The 20,075-nt window shown below is 39.2% G+C and overlaps 5 protein-coding genes and 1 long non-coding RNA gene across 13 annotated transcripts; 4 read left to right on the top strand and 2 right to left on the bottom strand.

The window, feature by feature from the left end:
- The first annotated feature begins 926 nt into the window (after positions 1 to 926).
- Positions 927 to 2,003, top strand: LOC116924536. The gene has a single exon (XM_032931063.1). The coding sequence runs from the start codon at positions 927 to 929 to the stop codon at positions 2,001 to 2,003; it is 1,077 nt and encodes a 358-aa protein (XP_032786954.1).
- Positions 2,004 to 3,325: 1,322 nt separating this feature from the next.
- On the top strand, positions 3,326 to 4,886 carry LOC123473910. 2 transcript variants are annotated; one of them, XR_006648366.1, is made up of 3 exons: positions 3,326 to 4,209; positions 4,312 to 4,742; positions 4,830 to 4,886. It is a non-coding gene; the product is annotated as an uncharacterized LOC123473910 (long non-coding RNA). The 2 variants fall into 2 exon arrangements; XR_006648365.1 differs by having other exon boundaries at positions 3,332 to 4,209; positions 4,312 to 4,711.
- On the bottom strand, positions 4,748 to 12,210 carry LOC116925122 (protein NDRG3). Of its 6 annotated transcripts, XR_006648362.1 has the most exons (12): positions 11,957 to 12,156; positions 11,516 to 11,700; positions 10,323 to 10,425; positions 10,058 to 10,157; positions 9,854 to 9,974; positions 9,159 to 9,300; positions 8,837 to 8,983; positions 8,502 to 8,771; positions 8,304 to 8,388; positions 7,994 to 8,035; positions 4,937 to 5,066; positions 4,748 to 4,874 (listed from the first exon to the last, which is right to left on the bottom strand). XR_006648362.1 is itself a non-coding variant. In XM_045175541.1 (11 exons), exons 2-11 carry the CDS (start codon positions 11,689 to 11,691, stop codon positions 5,047 to 5,049), a joined length of 1,206 nt encoding a protein of 401 aa, XP_045031476.1. In that variant the 5' UTR covers positions 11,692 to 11,700; positions 11,957 to 12,156; the 3' UTR covers positions 4,748 to 5,046. The 6 variants fall into 6 exon arrangements, 5 of the variants coding, with proteins under 5 accessions (XP_045031476.1, XP_045031477.1, XP_032787633.1 ...); XM_045175541.1 differs by having other exon boundaries at positions 4,748 to 5,066; XM_045175542.1 differs by lacking the exons at positions 4,748 to 4,874; positions 4,937 to 5,066 and adding an exon at positions 5,625 to 5,940.
- Positions 12,211 to 12,455: 245 nt separating this feature from the next.
- Positions 12,456 to 13,726, bottom strand: LOC116925125 (S-phase kinase-associated protein 1). The gene is made up of 4 exons (XM_032931750.1): positions 13,565 to 13,726; positions 13,292 to 13,411; positions 12,841 to 13,049; positions 12,456 to 12,725 (listed from the first exon to the last, which is right to left on the bottom strand). The coding sequence occupies exons 2-4, from the start codon at positions 13,392 to 13,394 to the stop codon at positions 12,549 to 12,551; spliced, it is 489 nt and encodes a 162-aa protein (XP_032787641.1). The 5' UTR covers positions 13,395 to 13,411; positions 13,565 to 13,726; the 3' UTR covers positions 12,456 to 12,548.
- A 64-nt stretch (positions 13,727 to 13,790) lies between these two features.
- LOC116925124 (COMM domain-containing protein 10) lies at positions 13,791 to 15,108 on the top strand. Its single transcript, XM_032931749.2, has 4 exons — positions 13,791 to 13,950; positions 14,015 to 14,228; positions 14,374 to 14,529; positions 14,621 to 15,108. Exons 1-4 carry the CDS (start codon positions 13,919 to 13,921, stop codon positions 14,870 to 14,872), a joined length of 654 nt encoding a protein of 217 aa, XP_032787640.1. The 5' UTR covers positions 13,791 to 13,918; the 3' UTR covers positions 14,873 to 15,108.
- Positions 15,109 to 15,220: 112 nt separating this feature from the next.
- Positions 15,221 to 19,855, top strand: LOC116925123 (peptidylglycine alpha-hydroxylating monooxygenase). Of its 2 annotated transcripts, XM_032931747.2 has the most exons (13): positions 15,221 to 15,427; positions 16,406 to 16,463; positions 16,535 to 16,622; positions 16,757 to 16,826; positions 16,900 to 16,938; positions 17,015 to 17,038; positions 17,131 to 17,200; positions 17,507 to 17,555; positions 17,654 to 17,799; positions 17,858 to 17,997; positions 18,079 to 18,128; positions 19,260 to 19,282; positions 19,357 to 19,855. In XM_032931747.2, exons 1-13 carry the CDS (start codon positions 15,266 to 15,268, stop codon positions 19,497 to 19,499), a joined length of 1,062 nt encoding a protein of 353 aa, XP_032787638.2. In that variant the 5' UTR covers positions 15,221 to 15,265; the 3' UTR covers positions 19,500 to 19,855. The 2 variants fall into 2 exon arrangements, with proteins under 2 accessions (XP_032787638.2, XP_032787639.2); XM_032931748.2 differs by lacking the exons at positions 19,260 to 19,282; positions 19,357 to 19,855 and adding an exon at positions 18,329 to 18,917 and having other exon boundaries at positions 15,222 to 15,427.
- Positions 19,856 to 20,075: the final 220 nt, after the last annotated feature.

The raw sequence follows: 20,075 nt of genomic DNA, 5'->3' as shown, positions 1-20,075 counted from the left end.
GGATCCTGGAAGCCAAATCTCAATGATAATCAACGTGCTTGCAAACAAATTGGGACTTCAAGGCGAGAAGGGAATTTCAAGAATCGGAACGTATCACGGCCGCGACCCAACCGCAAACACAACAAAGGTGTCTTTCAGAATCTCTTCTTTGGACAAAAGCAGTTCCTTCGAAATCCCGAACTGTTACTCCGTTCCCGTCTTAAGAATCAGAAACGAAAACGTTGACATAAAGAAGTTGGTTAAGGATTGGCCTCATCTAGCCAGATTGAAAGTTCCCACCCAAAATTCCGTGGACGTTAATGTGTTGATCGGCTCGTGTGATATGGCGCCGCAAGAGGTCCTGGAAATCATAAGAGATCCTTTGTACGAGCGGGCCCCGTGAGGACTACGAACAGCCTTTGGATGGTGTATAGCTCGACCGATCTCTCCAGCCGCCGTTGCACAACTGCAGTGCAACTCGCTCTCATTAGCGCCCCCACCCGACCAAGATCTTGTCAATGCAATTGATCGCTTTCTACTTACTGAGACTTACGAAGCCCGAGCAGGTGTCAAAGTGCCGATTAGCGATGAAGAAGTACGCGCGAACAAGATCCTAAACGAAACGACGAAATTCGTAGGCGACCGATACGAGTCGGGACTTCTCTGGAAAAACGAAGAGCCGAACCTGCCCGACAACAGCCAGTCTACACTAGCGCGCTTCCTCAAGCTAGAACGAAGACTCATCGCCGACGAAAACCTTGGTAAAAGGTACTCCGCAGCAATCAACAAGTATATCAGCCTTGGTCACGCCCGAAAACTCTCAGCTGAGGAGGTCAACCAGTCGTCCAGCTGACCGAACCTGGTTTCTGCCTCACCATCCAGTGATAAATCCGAAGAAACCTGAAAAATGCCACCCAGCCTTTGATGCCTCCGCGTACTACAAGGGAATGTCGCTGAACTCTGCCCTGCTGAAAGGACCCGACCTGCTAACCAACCTCATTGGTGTGCTGATACGTTTCCGACAACATCCGATAGCGTTGAGCGAGGATATTGTTAAAATGTTCCATCAAGTAAGGGTGCGACCAAAAGACGGGCCGGCACTTCGCTTTTTCTATCGCGACCCGGGTATACAGGAACCACCCTCCGTTTACCAAATGAACGTGCAACCCTTCGGCGCAGTTTGCTCTCCGACAATTTGTGCTCACGTTCTACGTCAAGCAGCCGAAGACGGCGGGATTGATGCGGCCGACGTTACCAACCAAATAATCGACCATTTTTACGTGGATAATTGGTTGACATCATTCCCAACTGCCAAAGAAGCTATTCAGCACGAAAAAAGGGTGGCAGACGTTCTACTTCGAGGAGGATTCGAGCTCGCCCAATGGGGTTCATCATGTCCAAAAGTTCTGTTGTCGTTGCCTGGCAATCCAGTCTCATCCATCGATTTAGCCCTACACGGAATGCCCATAGAGCGGACGCTGGGGCTTTCACTCGACTACGGCAGCGATTCGTTTGTGGTGAGCGCAAGCATAAATCTGGATGGAGCGACGAAACGAGAAATAATTCGAGAAACGTCAAGCGTCTACGACCCATTTGGGTTTCTTTCACCGGTGTTCCTACACGCAAAACTTATCCTGCAAGCTGTATGTAGAAAATCGGTTGGCTGGGACGATCTACTAGACCAGACAACCGTCGATGAGTGGCAACATTGGGCCGTCTCCCTCTCGAAGCTAAACCCGCTCTCCGTCTCACGATGTTTCAACCCAGAGCTAGCAAAAGCGCAAGGTGTGGGACTTCATCTGTTTGCTGACGCATCGGAATCGGCATTTGGTGCCATCGCCTATCTCCGATTTGACAATCCCGACGGCGTAAAGGTGTTATTTGTCATGGCCAAGGCAAGAGTGGCACCCATCAAATACGTTTCGATTCCCAGACTTGAGCTGTGTGCAGCATTACTCGCCGTCCGTCTAGCATCAGTGATCAAGTCAAAACTCCGACTAAAAATCGACCAAGCCACATTCTGATCGGACTCCACAACGGTTTTAAGATGGATCAACTCTCCACACTATCGATTTCATGTTTACGTTGGAAACCGAATAGGCGAAATATTGGAGTTGTCCGAAAGTAGTCAATGGCGTTATGTCCATACAACTCAAAACCCAGCAGACGACGTCAGCCGTGGCGTCACATCCACAGAATTTTCCATCGAGCATCGTTTCTTTACCGGACCATCTTTCCTCTAAAAATCACCGCAAAACTGGCCAGCCTTCCCCGATGTAAAACAGGGAATTGACGAAACAGAGGATCCCGAAGTTCGCTGTACGAGATGAGTTGGTGCGACACTACACGTAACCGATTCCATTGACCGGTTTACCACGTACACCTCCCGCTATCCGTTTTTAGTCGGCGTCGTCGGCTACGTCAAACGTTTCATTAATAACGCTCGGAAAGAAAAAAACCATCGTGATTTCGGCAAACTATCGGAAACCGAGGTCAAGAATGCGGAAGCGGAATTATTTAGGCGCGCCCAGATGTCTGCCTTTCCTGAAGATTACAGTAATATAAAGGAGGGAAAGCAGCTCGATCCCGGTTCAAGCCTAATCACGTTAACGCCATTCGTCGACCATCAAGGAGTTTTACGGGTCGGAGGACGTATTGAAAATGCTCCAGCCCCACCGGAAGCTCGTCATACGATCATACTCCCAGCCGACGAAAAGGTTACCGAATTGCTGATTTACGGCCTCCACCTCGAGTTCGTACACTCCACTACAGAGAGAACCTTTCACGAATTACGTAAACTCTACTGGGTTCAACGCGGACGAAAAACGGCGAGAAGAATTATAAACAAGTGTTTCAAATGCAAGCAACTCTACGCAAAGGCACTTTGTCCAATGATGGCCGCTATTCCCGGTTACCGTCTGAAGCCTTTCTATCCCGCCTTTACACACACCGGAGTAGATTTCTTTGGCCCGTATAACGTAACGATATTCAGACGGAAGGTGAAACGCTGGGCCTGTTTGTTTAATTGCATGTCATCAAGAGCCGTGCACCCGGAAATGTCATACTCTCTTGACACTTCCTCCTTCATCAACTGCATCAGTCGCTTCGAAGATCGCCGTACAACCCCGAAACATTATCACAGCGATAATGGCACGAACTTTGTTGAAGCTGTGCGTGAATTTTCCGAGTGTCTCCGTCGGATGGAACAGCTAGCCATTCAAGATGGGCGAAAACGAAGAACGGTAACTTGGAGTTTCAACCCACCTTCCGCGCCACATTTTGGTGGAACCTGGGAACGTCTAGTTCAATCGCCAAACGTGCCTTAAGATTCGTACTAAACGAGCAAACTCTGACTGACGATACTTTAATCACCACGCTAATTCAAGTCGAGAAACTTCTCAACGGCCGCCCGTTAACGTATGTAAGCGTAAACCCGGCGGATCCTGAACCCATTACGCCAAATCATCTTCTCCTTGGACACGAAAATCCGTACATACCTTTTGATCTGTTCGACGAAAACGATATGACGACCAAAAGGAAGTACCGCATTGCTCAGTACCTAACTGATTGTTTCCGGAGACGTTGGATGAAAGAGTATCTTCCCAGCCTAACGGAACGACGAAAATGGCTACATGGACAAAGAATCTGAACGTTGGCGACATCGTGATCGTTATCGAGCCAGATACACCCCGTGGAGAATGGCCAATCGCTCGTGTCGTCAAGGTGTTTTCCGGCCCAGATGGCGTAGTCCGTTCCGCAATCGTTCACCTTCGTTCGGCTACCAAAACCTCCGAACTTCACCGCCCGGCTGTGAAACTCTGCTTGTTGGAGTCTTGGGATACGGATGGTGCGTCCGCTTACGAACGCAGAGCCGGCTATGTTCCGAATCCTACAACTCCGAAATAGCTAGAAGAGGCTTTGTCGCGATCGGTATTGTGCCATAGGCGAGAACGGAGGCAGGGGAACGTAGACGACGCAACGACAAGGGAAGAACACGTTTGGCGGCGTTAATTACACACAAGAATTTGCCAGTTACAGACGCGTCAATCGTTTTCAATATAACAGTTTTGTAACACTTAAATGTCAGTCTGATTTAACGTGCCCGTAAAACAATACAGAGTATCGAAAATTACCTACAGTGTAAAGTCAGTGCGTATCGATAACATTGGCTGTAGACGTCAAACGTTTTTCTCAACCAGCATTTTCCTTCTCTCTTGAAATCCTAAAGAGGTGACATTTTTGAACGCCTGCTAAAAAAACTTTCACTAATGAGTGTGTCTTTTGTTTGCTTTGCAACCATTACAATACTCATTTTCAACTTTTTGGAAAAAGTCGAAATTTTGAACCCCTGCCAGCCGAACGGCTAATAATTGAGCAAAATCTTTGGGTGTACCTTGTTTTCTACACGAAAGAACCTACCCAACAAAAATGATCTAAATCGCAGAGATGGTCGCAACGACCGCTGAATGTTTTGGTGAGGAATGATGTACTGCCCTTAACTTTCCTGATGCTTACGCTCAAAGGGTCAGATGCTTGGACAGAATCATAGCTTTTTTATACTAGCGCCGTATTTTTTTGTTATTACGACAGGTTCCGATGAAATTCGCAGCTGAAACTAACTTTACTCAAGCTTTTCCACCCTTTAGGTAATACTCGCCGTCTGCGGAAGACAAATGTTCCCTTAGGTGAATAGGCTAAATAAGCGACAAGTTGCTTCAAACGTCGTTAGTAGGTACACGTAGCACAGAATAAAGGATTGAACTGTAGGTTTATTTTTGAAACAGTCCTGCGTTTTGTATTCATGCTTAATTATGCTGTGGTAACGCAACACATTTAAATAATTTTGACAGGCAGCCAACGGAAGTGAACCATCATCTGGGATTGCCGTTTTCTTGCTGGATATTAAGGAAAAGAAATTAAACGAAAAAGACAACTATGGTTATTCAAATTTTACTACATCGGACACGTTGGAAAAGGTGTGGAATCAGTTTTCAAACAATTGTAAATGTCGCCAAATAATCTTGTAGATGGTACTAGGGACATCGTCTAGGCTGTAGCCAGGGGATCTTAACCGCCAACACTGAAATCTGTGAACAAGTATGTCATAAAAAAAAAAATTAAAGAATCAAAAATACAAAATCGTAAAAAATTTCCGAAAAAGAAGGTTGGAGTAACCGGAACCAACACTTTTCTTAACAGACGACGGGACATATTACGGATAGCAAGTTTACAGTGTTTTTTAGTTAGGTAACGCAACCGCAACTGGAAGTTGGTCTAGCTAAATTCTTTTAGCTAGTAACTAGTAGTACAGTAATTACTTCCTGTAGCACGATCAGCTTTTTTCTACCTCCGGCTGTCACAGGACGCAAAGTGGGTCAATTGCCAATGTCACATATACGGTGAAATACAAAGCTGTTTAAAAACCTTAATCTGTGGGTCAGAACACTGAAAACTGAAATACAAGGAACATGGCAGGATGGCGTGAAGCATTATATAGCAGCAATCTTCACCTTTCAAATTACAGTACCCTACAGGAGTAGTATATCTTCGTCATTTACGTATTGATTTACTGAACAGCTGATGGGCCAATTAATTACCAATTTGTTACTTTGTATGCACCTAATTCAATGTGAAGTTGAAATAGCCAGGTTTGACAGTTTGATTCTTAACATTTCTTTTTTTTTTTTATTGCGTAGTATAAAAAGCCAACACAATTCTTCGAACCCCAAAGCACCACCGTATTACCTGGTACTCAGATCGATCTTTTCTTAAATACATATCCCCTGGACTACGGCATGTGCAACATCACTCTCACACATACATAGTCCACTTGATTTTGGAAAAAAGCAGTAAAGTTAAGCTGACGGCGTGAATTCTCGGTTTTTGTCGGAAAGCGAAGGGCCCAAAAAGGAGAGAAAAAAATAACGCTCCCGCCAGAAAGTCAATATTGCAGCTTCATTTCTACAATTCGGAAGGTAAACAATTACAACATTAGTTTGAGGATGACTCTAATTCCAATTTGTGCAGTAGAATTGTAGACTATACGATAGATACTATATCTAGGTTCTGTGCCATTCGTATTTCTCTTTAATAGATACAATCCTAGTAATTTTCGTATTTAAGAAACGAAACGAAAAAAAAATTACGTAATAACCCCTTATTGTTTGATTTTAAGAGTGAAAAGCTGATTTTCAAATTAGCGAATATTTATTTTTTTTTTTATTGTTATTTTTTTTTTTTTCTTTTTGGAGGTTTGGTTTTTAGCTAGAGCTCGGCCTTGTTTTACCCGTGACCGGTTAACTACCAGAAGGTGCTGGCACAACACACGAAAAAATATGTTTTTTTAAGCTTTTCTTTTTCAATATCGCACCAGGAACTTCCTGTAGTTAGTCGGGCATTTTGATATCAATATTTTCATGCTATCATTACCATTCATAGTGCGTATGAAAGAAAAACCATCCTGCAATCTTCCTAATTGCAGGATGATTTTCAGATATCTTTCGTATAAAAAATTTGCCAAAAAAGGAAATGTATCTCTTTCCGAGTTCTGATAAACACGTAAAATCATCTTAGAACAAACGCGCTAATAATTTTGAGGAAAATCGAACTTTGTTTCAGCAATGGTTTTTCTAAAATAAAACATCCAAAGGTTACTGCCTTACCAAATTTGTTTACTTGAATTTGGGAAAAACAGGAAAAAATTAGAACGAATAACGAAACTAATCTAAAGAAACCATAACTGAATAACACTATTTGATCCATCACACTTAATACGGCAATGGTTAGGAATTGAAAAAATTGTTCGGAGCTTTTTCGCCGATCAATGTTTCCTGAAAAATCTGGCTATGTCCCCGACACCCAACAAATTAAAAAAAAATAAAATTCATTTGAAATCTATGGGGAAAAGAATCTGAATATTGGTTAGAACTACGTAAATTTTGAATGTTTGGAGCAAAGGGCACGATGCCTTCGTTGGATTGAAGGGTTTTCTGTCAATTAGACAGTCTTAACGTTTTTTTGCGTTTTCTAATGCACCCCAATGAATATATAGTACTTAAATTAACACAAAGGATTTGATTTTTTTTTCTGTTTGAAATTGTTCCACAATACATGCCCTCTATAGAAAACTGTGCGTGCGAGGTAACCATTGGGTCACACTATTCAAAATTTTACTGAAATGTTACTTATCTCGATTATGGTACAAAAAAAAATCTTTGTTCAGGTTGGTGAGGAAAAACCGGTGACATTACCCATCGTGTTAAATGGGACCAAAAAAAGGGGAGAATGTTTGTAAATGATTTAGTGGGTTAGTAGGTTACTTTTAAAATCAGTACGAACAAATAAAATTTGATACCAAAAAAGCTAGGGGCGAGAGTGTCGGTCGAAGACCACAAAATAGGAGGGTGTTCAAATAAAAGTCGTTGGTATGGTAAAACAACAGCTATCATTCAGCATTATGGTGATCACCAACATTAACGCGACATTAACCTCTGGGTATGTTGAAAGAAACATTCGAAATAGAAAATGAAGCAGGCATTAAGTTTGGTTTTAGTTAAAATCACGACCATGTATCTTCTAAACAAGCGGCGTATGGAAACGTTTCGTTTTCACCTGCATGCACCTCAAGAAACTATGAAAAGATTGAGGACGATATAATTCTCTAATTACCATAAGGAAAGACTAGACCAAATGTTTGGACTTCATGATTAGGAAGCGAAAATCAAGCGTTAATGGGATTAGTAACGTTGACATTCAGTATAGGGTTTTCGGTGATACGGATATCAGCAACGACATCAGATGAAGAACAATTGTTAATATCCAGTTGAATACCATCTCCAAACAAAAGTTTGTTCGCTGACGAAGAAGGAGAAGGAACTAGAGAGACCATCGACAACATAAAGATCGAAAACAATGACTAAGCATTAACGAAAAGGGCGTTACATTCAGTATATAGATACATAAACGTGATAGCGATTAATGCTATCTTTCAAACCGTTTTAAAGAATAAAAGTACCTTCAGAAGGGGAGGCTGACGGCTTCCGTGATAGCTTCAGGGCTAAACGTTTGTTTTAAAAAATAATGATAATAAAAGATGGAATAAGTTTTTTATGTTGACAAGCTTTTAACAAGACAAATCAACTAGATTACGGTAAAGTTATTGCACCACCATTAACTCTCCGAAATGGTGGTATAGCCACGGTGGAGAGCCAATCTTAGTGGTAGAGGTAGGTAAAAAAGAAAAATCCTTCTTTATCTTAAATATTCTATGAATACAATGATCTGAATTCCGCTTAATTCCAAACGAAATTAATCGGTTCACTTACCGTAACCGTTGCCTTGAAGAAAAAGTCGAAGAGCCTCAACGACTTTAGCTGGTTGTTCTTCCAGAACCATTCCACAATCTTGGAGCTATAGAAACCAAGCTAAGGTTAGCAAATTTTGTTGTCTATGTTTGGTCACTTTCTTTAAGCGAAAGTTTTTTTGCGGATATTGTTTTCGCGATGTATATAAAACATCCGTACTTTTATCCAGGTTGAAGTGGATGGATCCAATCTCGAGTTAAATGTGACTGTGTCATCAACATGAGGACCAAGTGCTCCAGTCATGTTCAAAACAGGTACTTCCACTGTCCTGACTGATGCTCGCCGATTTGGGTCTAGCTCGCGTGAGATATTTAGATCTGTCCGTTGAATGTATGAATCTATAAACAATGCCAAATTCATTGGATTGACGTGGTGTTCGAAGTATTCACGATAAACATGAACCAAGTCGTGATTACGCTCCTCCGTTAACTAATCTCAAAAAAAAAATTTTAATTACTTCACACGTTAAGAGTTATTAATGATGCAGAACTCACTCGTCCAAAATGGTGCCACATCAGATAATCTAGGGCACCTTGTGTCATGCCCTTCGAACGCAAGTGCCTAGCATTCAACTTTTGGTAACCCCATTCAATCCATCCGGCTGTCGTTGAGACGCAGTTCAACAGGCACAGCGCGTCAACCTAAGGCATACGTGACAAAGAAAAAATTATTCAGTGGGACAAACATCAAGTAGCGAGGGTCAAAATAGCAATTTATTTGAATGAAATTAAATCGTAGAAAAGATTTCATTATAAACACATTTTAAAAACCACAAGAATTATGCTTGCGGCAGAATAGATCCTGCAAGCACATTACCTTTTCAGGATGAAACAGAGCAAAGCGGACCAAAACGTTGGCCCCGACACCAACTCCGAGACCAATGAATGATTTAAGATTAAAGTGTAGCATCACATCACTTATCTGCTCACTTAATTCCTCCATAGTGGGATAAATATACCTAAAAAGGTCAGAAAATTACTCGTTATTGGCCAACAACAACCTATTAGAAAATGTCGATCACTACGAGGAATACTGACGCATAGGAAAACGAAAGAACACGAGAAAAAATTCTTTACCAAGACACCCCCTTTTGAAAACATTGAACAAACCTTCAATTTAAAAATTAAATAAAAATTAAAATTAACTTGGTGCTGTTTAGCTTTCAGTAAACCACACTAGAGTGGCTAGTATAGTTTCTCACTAAGCCACAGTGAAATTACTGAAGCTAGCATCCTCTACCACGTTTTATACTGAACATTTCAACATTAGTACGTCCGTTCTCGAGAAAAAATGAACGTAGGAGACAGAAGGGCAATTATTTCAGATTTTCTACTTGATTATCTTCTTGACAGGATTGCAACCTTTTAATGAAACCGGAAGCAAAGTAGGCGACCAATTTTTGGTGCCTGAACATTGGCGCCCCATTACAGTCTCTTTTACATTATCAATTGCAAATATACTAAACTAAGTTAAGTTATTGTTGCCAAACTTAGAAATTTTCAAACTCTCACCCTTCTGGTACTGTAGCCGCACCTTCCTCTTGGCCTGGGGCATTGATGTGATACAAGCAAAAATTTTGGGCAAGAGTACGCATCTCTGAAAAGTTAAAAAATGCCTGGAAGTTGGCCACATCTATTCACATAAAAAGAAATAAAGAAAATTATATTAAGTATTCCATTTGTAGGTAAACAAGGAAAATGTCCTTTACTACTTACGATTCAGTCCTAAATCGTGGTACGTGATCATGGCAGGCTGAGTACGATCGCCTTGTATAGCAACGAGCAGGTTGCCTCTTCCTGTTTCGATCCGTTCTTCCTAAACATAGATTTAGTTAATTTAATTATGATTTTAAAGAGTGAAGTCAATAGTTTCATAGATGCATGTCCCGATTTAGCAGTGACAAAGTAAGATCTCACAAACATGCACACAAGCTGCGACAAACTAATCTAACACTCATATGATATGAAGTTATTTGATCACCTGGTAAAGAGAGTTGTTCTTATCCAACGTACGAGCAGATGGGAACTGCAACTGAACTGCCTTCAATTCGATATCATCACCGACTTCGGCGGCCGGACCTCTTCTACAATAAACGTGTGAGAAAACAAATTAGGCGTTACGAATGTTATTATTTGCTGGCACATGAAATTTAAATGGAAATCTAACAGAAATCTAATTAGAAATATCTTGCAGAACAATACACAATTCATTATACAGTGGCTGCTTAAATTATTTTGTATTGTCAAAATTGCATATGCAAGCACACAGGACCATCATCGCCTTAAAAGTTTTTGCGCCGTGGGGTTCCACCAAAAAAAGGAAGCAACCTGAATTGACGTAATCCTCAAAGTAACTGTTTTCATCGAATATTTCTTTGTTAGAAACAAGCATATTCGAGCAAATAGATCATTTGCCCTGTGCCTGCAATGCAAATTTTGAGCTACCATTGGACGATGCGGATAATTCTATCACACACATATTACATATACATATACAAGGCAGATCCTGGTCAAGGCATAACATTCTCCGTATTTCAACAAGCATAACTTTTTTCGATTTGGGCAAAATTTGCAACGGCTCTAAGTTATTTTGAGAACAGACTTTGACCGCAGAAAAAAAATTACGAAATTAACACTAAACTGACATCCCACCTCCGGAATTAACAGGTTAGAAAGAACCTACAACGACGGCTGAAGAAATAAAGGGAAATTTTTAGCAATGCGATGCGCGTTCACACTATAAAAACGCACATTGTACCATTAAATTAAAAATTTAAGTACATGGAAAAAACAATGAGAAATGAATTTTTTCTTTAGCCCCAAAATATGAAATAAATTAGAAAGTTATTTCCCACAATACAGCTATGCACCACAAAATGATCAAGCTGTATGTTTATGTACATTTGCTTACGCAATGGAAGTAGAAGGCATTTGTAATTCTGGCTTTCAGGGCCTTCATTCTAAGTCTAAACATGCTACATACATCTTAACACATAGGGAAACTATCAAAAAGGTAATTTTAAGGTGGGGTGGAAATATTGTGAAAATTCTAACATAAAACATTCTCATGAGGTAAAATGTGTGTGTTCACGCATACTGAAGAGTCTGGCTCAAACCGAATATAACTGGCAATCCAGTATTAACTAGTTTATGTCTATAAAATTTCACAGCAACCTGGTTAATGGTTTAATATCCAAAAAAGCCTCTTTTTCATCGGGGTCGTTTGTTCCAGCACCAACAAATGTTTTTAACGAACCAAGCATATTTCGCGATACATTTGGAATTGCAGTTGTTGTGGCACGATAAATGTCGTCCATGACGAAAGTGCTGTCTGCAGACGGATTTGACATGTCTATGAGCTTTTTGAAATAAAAATGAAAAAGATTGTTATTAATAATCAGAATTGCACAACTTTGTAGTAAGAATAGTCTATACTATAAACAGGATTTTACAGTGATTCTCCTTCGTTTTACTAGTTGAGAGTTACAGAGAATCGAGGTTAAGTAAGGGAATCTAAGGTTAACGGTAAATTCATCGTTTGCAGTTTGAGCAACCAAAAATCAATATCGAGAGCTTTATTGCTTAGAAACCAATTTAATGACCCAACAAGCTTACTCTGTTAAGTATAATTTAGTTCCCGATAACAAAGGCAATCCTCGAGGCTGAATCAGTACACAAGAGGAAAAAATTCACGATTTGTTGAGTTGTACCTTGGCGGCGACCAGAACTGCAGAGTAAATAGCAATTCAATAGCGTCTGCACTCAGGCACTTCTAGATGTGACGACGGAGAAAGAGACAAACGTGAACTGTGACTGGGATGGCCATCGACATCCTATATCGTATACATGGCCTGGGCACACCCGTAATCGGAATTCTCAGAGGACATCTAGCGATAATTTTTGAACTATGTGGAGACAAAAAACAACACTTCGCCCGTCCCAACCTAAAATGTTTTTTTCTCAGATCTGTCCGTCTATCTCCCGTGTTCCGCAATTTATAAACGTCATCGAGGAAGAGCGTTTAATGTTATTGGCTGAAAAGAAACAATAAGCTTTGTTCATGTGAACAGTATGAAGCAATGCCAAAAGGGAATACTAAACATCATACTTCAAATGCTTCTTAATTAGTTGTATTATTGGCTTGAAAACGTGAAGCTGGATACAAAAGAACACATTTTATGAGAAAACAAAACTCAATTCAAATACTTTACTTCTCTTCACACCACTCATTCTCTTTGCGAACTTGCTCTTCCTCACTTGGGGTGAAATCATTCTTGATGTTGAAGGTTTTGCGAATCTCTTCTGGGGTTTTACCTTTGATCATGTTTGCAACAGTCTTGCAGGTAACATCCAATAAACCTTTAATATCAAGATAGTTGGCAGCCTAAGAGACAATCAAACCAATTACTATAATGAAAATACAATTCTCAACTCAGATAATCACAGAAATGTAGTTTACAGTTTGTATAGACAGACTATGTTAGAGAAAAAAATAGTACCAGAATCAATTCAAAAAGAGTTCCTTGATCAACTTTGAGAAAATCAGCATCCCAAGATGAGATATCATCTGTTCGTTTCTCCTTATTATCATCATCTTCAGGTGGTGGTGGGTCATCTTTGTGATATGTGGCCCACTGAATCACTTTGCGCAAAATAGCAGAATTGACATTGGGTAGGGGAACAACTTCTTCATCATCCTCATCCATTCCTTTAATAGAAAATTAATTTCTATAAATGAAATCAGTTGTTTTTGGGAGAGTATAGATAAAATAAGCATGAAATGTAAAACAATGTGAAGTTCATTGATTGAAAAATCATAGAGATTTAAAGATCAGAATGATGTCATATGAGTAGCGCATTCTTTAATTTGTGAGAAAACCAAAAATAATAAGTCTTCTTTAACTAAAAAAAAATAATAATAGTTATGGTACTAGAAAAAAACTATGATACCTAGATCCTCAAGCATTGTCTTGATGGTCACAGAACATTTAGCAATTTCGACATCAACCTCAAAAGTCTCCCCATCTGAACTCTGCAATTTAATGTTTGGCATTTTGAGACCGGGATTCCCTGCAAGCGGTATAATATGGTTTAGAACACGATATTTCAACAAAGTAAATTGTGTCCAAAGTTCCAGCACAATTGTGGGCAAACATTTCACTTACGATTGAGAAAGAGACATGCAATCTTAGGTAAATTTGGCCGTACAAAAAGAATAAGTACCTATATCGTGAAGAATGTGCCAATACAAGCAATTCGTGTTTCCTAAGGATCAGCCAAATAAAGTTGCGTGGATTATTGCTTAATACCCAAAGACCCTCGCTCAATCAAAGTTCTTTTTGCAACCTCGACGTTCTTGTGAAGCAAATGGCGCTGGTGTTAGAAGGGACAATGGTGAATTGTTAGTTCGACTGCAGAATTAGACAACATCTAGGTTTTGGAATGGCAGCCGATAGATGTCGTATTGTTGAGGGTCCTTGAGAGTTGCGGAAACCCGAAATTCGAAACGTTTTCGACTGAAACTCGGAACATCATGCGGAATCAAAATTCTTGTTCACCTTTCAAATACTGAGCGTGATGTCTGCATCGAACACTGCATCAATGTTAAGGTATTTTTAAAAGGATTCCCTACCCATGACTCATGGTCTAACTGGTTTACTTGTAACCTAAAAGGGTTATGCCACAATCAATTGAAGTAATCAATGGTATCAACTCTGCATTCTTATCCAACATACTACTTCTAATTGTCAAGAGGTTAAGTGAAGAACAAAAAGTTACCCAAATCTTCAGTCAAGAAGAAAAACTAAAATTGAAGGAATTACTCTCATTGCATGAGGATTCAACTCTTGAAATTGTGCTGACTACACTTGAATACATTATCCGACATGTAAGTAGACTGTCTTTGTTGTGATATAAATGAAAAATATAGATTTGTATTTGTTTACAAACTGATTTAGCAGCAATGCTGGATCACATGTTAACAGCTTCTAGCCTTATCAGTAAGAATTATTAAATAGTTTTTTCCCCTTCAGGCTGCATTTCATGTTATGAGACCAAGCAACTTATCAAAACATGTAAGTGAATTAGGATTTCACGAACAAGTTGGAAGTTTAATTTCAGAGTTATGGGCTGTACATGCCAAATCTGTCATTGACACATTAAAAAAAGAAACATGTTCACATCTGAAGGTGAGTAATAACTAACCCATGATAGAAAAATGATTTTTCTTACAAGATAATAAAATTGTTGTTGTGTGTACAAACATATGAACTTATCCAGGTAGAACACATTGAATCTTCAATACACTATTCCTTGTCATCACTTAAAGGAGGGCACACTGAGATTCCACTGGCACTTGTTCACTTCAATTTGAATGGAGGTAACATTACCAAGAAAACGGCGAACGACCGACCACGTTCCCCAAATGACAGTTGCAAACCTACATTATCGTTGGAGTTTAATCGCGAAGAATTAGCAGAGTTTTATCAAATGTTAGAAACTGTTCAGAGTCATTTAGATGAACTACTGTAAGAATTCATACCAGAAGCAGTGTTATTAAAACTCAATATGTTATTGAGTATTTTCCATTAATGATTAAGGACGTTTTTGTTTTATAGACCGCTATTGAGAAAATGAACACAGTTCACTTGCCTGTTTCCTAAACTTATCTAGAATGTTGTATTTTACTATGGCAAATATGTTAAGCTTTGCATCCAAACGTATTTCCCCTCTGTACTATTAATAAAAGGAAACATTACGGGTAAAAAGTGCGTTCAGTCGTGATGGAATTCTTGCGAAAGCATAGAATATTGAAAAGGCAGTGAAATAAATGGTAAGGGGAAGCTCCCACGCAGTTAGCGCAAGTTGGCCGCTTGGATAGATATAGTCATTGATCGCCGAAACGTTGGTGCTAGCGGTTGCACCATGGCAGTACTCTCTTTCGTTCAACGAAACTTGTTGCGTTCGAAGTTCTTTTGGCATTTTGTGTGTTTTGCTTTTTTCATCCATGGTCAGCAAGGCTTTGCCCAAGAACAAGAAGAGATCGAAACATTTGACCTTCTCATGCCAAATGTTCTACCCAAAAAGGTAAGTGCCACCAAAATGTGTAGGCAGTCGCTGAACAAGTTTGACTCAACAGGAAAGACAGCCGATCAATACATCCACCATCGGTTAAAATCAGAATATTCGTGATGTTGCAGTACGCGGCGTAGTAAATGACATTTCTTAGCTTTGATTGGTTGTGTAAACTTTGTTAAATTGGTAGTAGTATGCTAAAGTTTGTAAGTATATAAACCCTCATTTACGCCGCCTACATCTGCTCTTTTCTTTTATGAAAGAGTACCCAGTATCTGTGACGTCATTGGAACGCAATCGATAAAATGTAGCATGAGGCTCAAACTGGGCCTGGTTGTAACATCTCAAACGCCATTATTCCGGCGGTAAAATTGCTTAATTAAACATGGATTACTGACAAAAACTTATAGCAAGTTTGGAACTTGATAAACCACTACGAACAGGCTGCAGGTGTGTAAAGGGAGTCAAGGAGTTTCAGGGTCATTCGTGCCATTGCACCTAACGGTATTCTCTTGGAGATGCACAATGTAAATGAGAGGGAGGACAGATTTGTTGGGACAGACTTGGCCTTCGGCTTCGGCCTTTCCGCAAAAGCACGTGTGCTGGTCAGTTGGTCCCACATAGAGAATGGATTGGATGACCCCCAAAACTTCAAAATTAAATCCATTTAAAAGGAACTCCAAAGAAGGTTACACTTTACAGTGATGTCATCGCGAAAAGAACCCAATAAACTTGGAAATTCCCCGGTTATAATTTTATTTTTCATGATTTTATTACTTTGAAGAAAAGTATAATTTATTAGTTGTTTAAGAAGATGATGTTGCCTGTTCATTTTCAAAATTGAAAATACAGATGTAATAAGAATTTAAGGGAATTTTTTTTTTAATTTTTTTTTTATATTAGGAAAACAAATAATCTACATTTTATACTATACTTGGTTACCATTTTTCTTAATAAACGATCTTTTTAAATTTCTGTATTTTCTAATAGGCAGAAACCTACTTTTGCACGCCAATCCGGATTGATTCGGATACAGACTACTATCTAGGTAGGAAGGAATACAATCAGCGCCTGGTACTGGTAGTGACTCGATTTGCTATAATTGCTTTTATCCCGTAGTTGGATTCGTCCCAAATGCAACAATGGAAACTGCACACCACATGCTTCTATATGGATGCGAAGAACCTGGAAGTGACGAAGAAGTTTGGTAACATTTTAAAACTTGTTTTTCTTCTCATTTTTGCCAGTGGAAGAGATAAATAATAGGTCAGGCCTTGTCAATACGCGCTAAATGAGTTGAAAGTAACACAGTCAATAAAAACATTTTTTTTTTTTTTGCAGGAACTGTGGCGAAATGGCGGTAAAAGATCCCAGCTTGAAATCGGCAGAACCATGCAAAAAAGGCGCTCAGGTAAATGGCGTCCAAAACTAAATGATATCGGGTCAAGTAACCAATGGACTTTTCACTTAAATGTTTTATCAAGGTTATTTACGCCTGGGCACATGACGCGCCAGCGTTGCAGGTAATAGTGTTACTTATGTTAAGAAATGTAACTACTCTAATATAATAGTTCTTGTTTTGTTCTTATTATATTTTAGTTACCCCCTGGAGTAGGTTTTCATGTAAGTGCACATAAATTTCACCTAAATTTCTAGACATTCAGAAAACACCTACAACAACTAAGTCTATTGTCAATCTTTTTCTTTCGCAATAGGTCGGTGGACGTTCTAAAATCCAGTATATCACGTTGCAAGTTCATTATGCCAGCGTTGATCGGTTTGCTGGTAAGTACTAAATCCAAAAGCATATGCCATCAAAGCTGCAGTTTATCAGACGTCGAGCGAGACGAAGATGTTCTACGTTTCAACATGATAAGTGTTTGACGCACACACACAAACACACACGCATACGCAAGCACAGACACACACACACACACACTTTCGCACGCACGCACGAACACACACATACCAAAAATCGGTGAAAAGGAGAGGGTGAAAATTAGAAGACAAGACAACTGCAACCTTACTCTAATTGCTACCACAAAAAATCTATTTCTTATCAGCAATCTTTTTTTTTTTCTCTCGTCATAGGTGGTTTAAGAGACGATTCGGGAGTCTTCTTGAAGTACACCACCATTCGGTAAAATCCCTTTTTTCTTCTTATTTTTTTCGAAAACGTTTCTATTCACCGATCGTATGTAATTAACCCGTTTTTTCTTTTGATTTCATCATCGCCAGTCAACCGAAATCTGCTGGTGTACTTCTGATGGGAACAGGAGGACGGGTCTCGGCCAACAGTGTCGAGTATATGGAGACGGCCTGCAAAATAAACGAAGACAAAGTTATCCATCCGTTCGCATTTAGAACTCATACACACGCTTTAGGTTACTACTTCGGTTTTCACAAACATAACAGATCAATACTAATTTTTAAAATACATAGGGCGAGTCGTGTCCGGATATAAAGTGAGCAGGGTCAACCGCAGAGACGAATGGAAACTGATAGGCAAACAAGATCCACAACTTCCCCAAATGTTTTATCCTGTTGCTAACAATCTAACCCTTAGTAAAGGAGACACTGTGGTAAGATCTTGAAACACGTGAATCTTACCGGAATGTTGAAAGGAACAGTTTTCTGTAAAGACCACTAATTTGCTTATCTAGGCTGCCCGGTGCACTATGGTGAGCAATCGAAATTGGGTGACGCGAATTGGGTGAGAAAATTTTGTTTATTTTTGATTCTGCCTTATTATTTGAACTGCAACCTTAGTTTTATTGTACTTCGTGTTTCACATTCAAGCACGTTTTTGTTCGTCTAGCTTGAGGTTGCACTTTCAACTATACTGGCTGGATAATGGACTCTAGTCTTTTTAATGCAGTAGCGATTTATTTGCTTTGGTTTCCGTTGTTTTAGTTTGACCAGTGATGATGAGATGTGTAACTTCTATATCTTGTACTGGACGGAGGGCGGTGAGGTACTTAATACGAAACATTGCTTCTCCATGGGTCCACCGATCTACAATTGGTCGCGTAACCGACTTAATAATATTCCTGAAGATGCATCGACATTGTAATGGAGTATTAAATTTGAGAAACAAGGGCAGAGGAAAACTTCAATCGTTGTTTTGATCAAGACATTTTGACTACCACGATTACGTATTATAACATAATCGTTGCCGTAGAATGTTGCAAAAGCATCACAACAATTGCGGTGCCCTCCCTAGACTATCACTTTACTATGCCCTTTGGCATTCTCTATATATTGTTTGTGTCTTTGTTTTTCTCCCGTTTTCTTTTGATTTATTTTTGCTTTATTTATTTTTTTATTTTTAAATTTATTTTTTTTTTGTTTGTTTCTGTTCCCTTTTCTTTTTTTTTTCATGCTTCTGTTTCCTACGATTTTGGTTTGCCAGTTCTTTGTTCCGTTTTCAGCACAAGTGTCACACGTTACAATATGCACTGTCAAGTTCTTATTTATTTGTGCATAAACGAGGCATGCCTTATTTGTCACTTTTTCATTGTTTAAATGCTAGTTTGGTATATAAGAAAAAGACATTGCTAGTACCACAGTGGTATAAAAGCGGATTTATTTTTCTCTGACTGTGTTTTTTCGTGAACCGTGAAAATCTGATAAAAATATAAGATATTGGATTTAAAAAAGGAAAAAAAAAAATGATTATACCACAAGATGAAAACGTGCAGTATAGACGTTGGCGGGCAAGCCGGTTTTAGAATTTGACACGAAATATTTTTTTTCCTCGTGGACAATTTTTTCCCCCGTAGAAAACTTTTTTCGCAAAGAAAATATGCTAATTAAAAAAATGTCTTATTTTCAATTTTCACAGAATGACAGGAGCAGACGAAATGTGTAAGGGAAAATAATACAATACAGTAAAAATCAACTGGATAACTAATTTATGAAAAAACCTTGAATTTCCATAGGTAATTTCTACATTATGTACTGGGCTGATTCGCGCAAAGGAGTACTAGATCAGAAGCATTGCTTTAGCAGTGGTCCACCAAATTATTACTGGGACACCGAGGATTATTTAATGAACCCGCCCATAGATGCATCGCAGCTCTAGACATGTACTACATGAATCATTGTCAAAAACAAAGAAGCCGACGAACGATGAGAAATCAACCTTTTCTAACTGTATTGGTTAGAAATATAAAAAAAAAAACAAAAAAAACAAAAAAACAAAATAACAAAACAAAAAAAAAAAGACAAAAAATAAAAAAAAATAAAATAAAAAAAACAAAACAAAGAAACGCAAAAAGACTGACCTGGTTTTGCAACGCTAATGGCGAAATACTTATCAAACTTGACCATCTTCGACTACGTGCAATTTCTTAAAGATAATTAACGTGACAAAACCAGGTTCAGTTGTATTTGTTGTTATAATATTAAATATAGTTAAATAAATGGAATATGCAAACAGTGGTCTTTGGCGCTTGTAAATCATGGCTTAACTTAAGAATTCAAGACGTTTACTATTCAATATTGCGAATGGAATTCGCACGGTATAACGGTGTCGCGCGTATAAATTGACATCTTACTTGGCTGTTTTCGTCGAAGGTTACTTTGTTATAACCTTGGGCATCACGGATCAATCGGAATCGGCCTTCAAGCCATTCAGAAAATCACTGCGTGTTCATTG

The sequence above is a fragment of the Daphnia magna genome, linkage group LG6, assembly GCF_020631705.1.
Source record: "Daphnia magna isolate NIES linkage group LG6, ASM2063170v1.1, whole genome shotgun sequence".
NCBI classification, from domain to species: Eukaryota; Metazoa; Arthropoda; class Branchiopoda; order Diplostraca; family Daphniidae; genus Daphnia; species Daphnia magna.
This window is presented reverse-complemented; position numbering and strand designations above follow the sequence as displayed.

Bases quoted from the DNA above. Each gene is read 5' to 3' on its own strand.
- LOC116924536 (XM_032931063.1), top strand. From the start codon at position 927: ATGTCGCTGAACTCTGCCCTGCTGAAAGGACCCGACCTGCTAACCAAC.
- LOC116925122 (XM_032931742.2), bottom strand. From the start codon at position 11,691: ATGTCAAATCCGTCTGCAGACAGCACTTTCGTCATGGACGACATTTAT. The intron at 9,301-9,853 runs GTGAGAGTTTGA...TGACCTTTTTAG, and splicing joins GCGGCTACAGTACCAGAAGG to GTATATTTATCCCACTATGG. The intron at 7,855-7,993 runs GTACTTTTATTC...TGGTCTCTCTAG, and splicing joins GTCAGCCTCCCCTTCTGAAG to TTCCTTCTCCTTCTTCGTCA.
- LOC116925125 (XM_032931750.1), bottom strand. From the start codon at position 13,394: ATGCCAAACATTAAATTGCAGAGTTCAGATGGGGAGACTTTTGAGGTT. The intron at 13,050-13,291 runs GTATCATAGTTT...TTTCTATTAAAG, and splicing joins GACAATGCTTGAGGATCTAG to GAATGGATGAGGATGATGAA. The intron at 12,726-12,840 runs GTACTATTTTTT...ATTGTCTCTTAG, and splicing joins CTCTTTTTGAATTGATTCTG to GCTGCCAACTATCTTGATAT.
- LOC116925124 (XM_032931749.2), top strand. From the start codon at position 13,919: ATGTCTGCATCGAACACTGCATCAATGTTAAG. The intron at 14,229-14,373 runs GTAAGTAGACTG...TTTCCCCTTCAG, and splicing joins TTGAATACATTATCCGACAT to GCTGCATTTCATGTTATGAG. The intron at 14,530-14,620 runs GTGAGTAATAAC...GAACTTATCCAG, and splicing joins AAACATGTTCACATCTGAAG to GTAGAACACATTGAATCTTC.
- LOC116925123 (XM_032931747.2), top strand. From the start codon at position 15,266: ATGGCAGTACTCTCTTTCGTTCAACGAAACTTGTTGCGTTCGAAGTTC. The intron at 16,939-17,014 runs GTAATAGTGTTA...ATTATATTTTAG, and splicing joins ATGACGCGCCAGCGTTGCAG to TTACCCCCTGGAGTAGGTTT. The intron at 19,283-19,356 runs GTAAGGGAAAAT...GAATTTCCATAG, and splicing joins GACAGGAGCAGACGAAATGT to GTAATTTCTACATTATGTAC.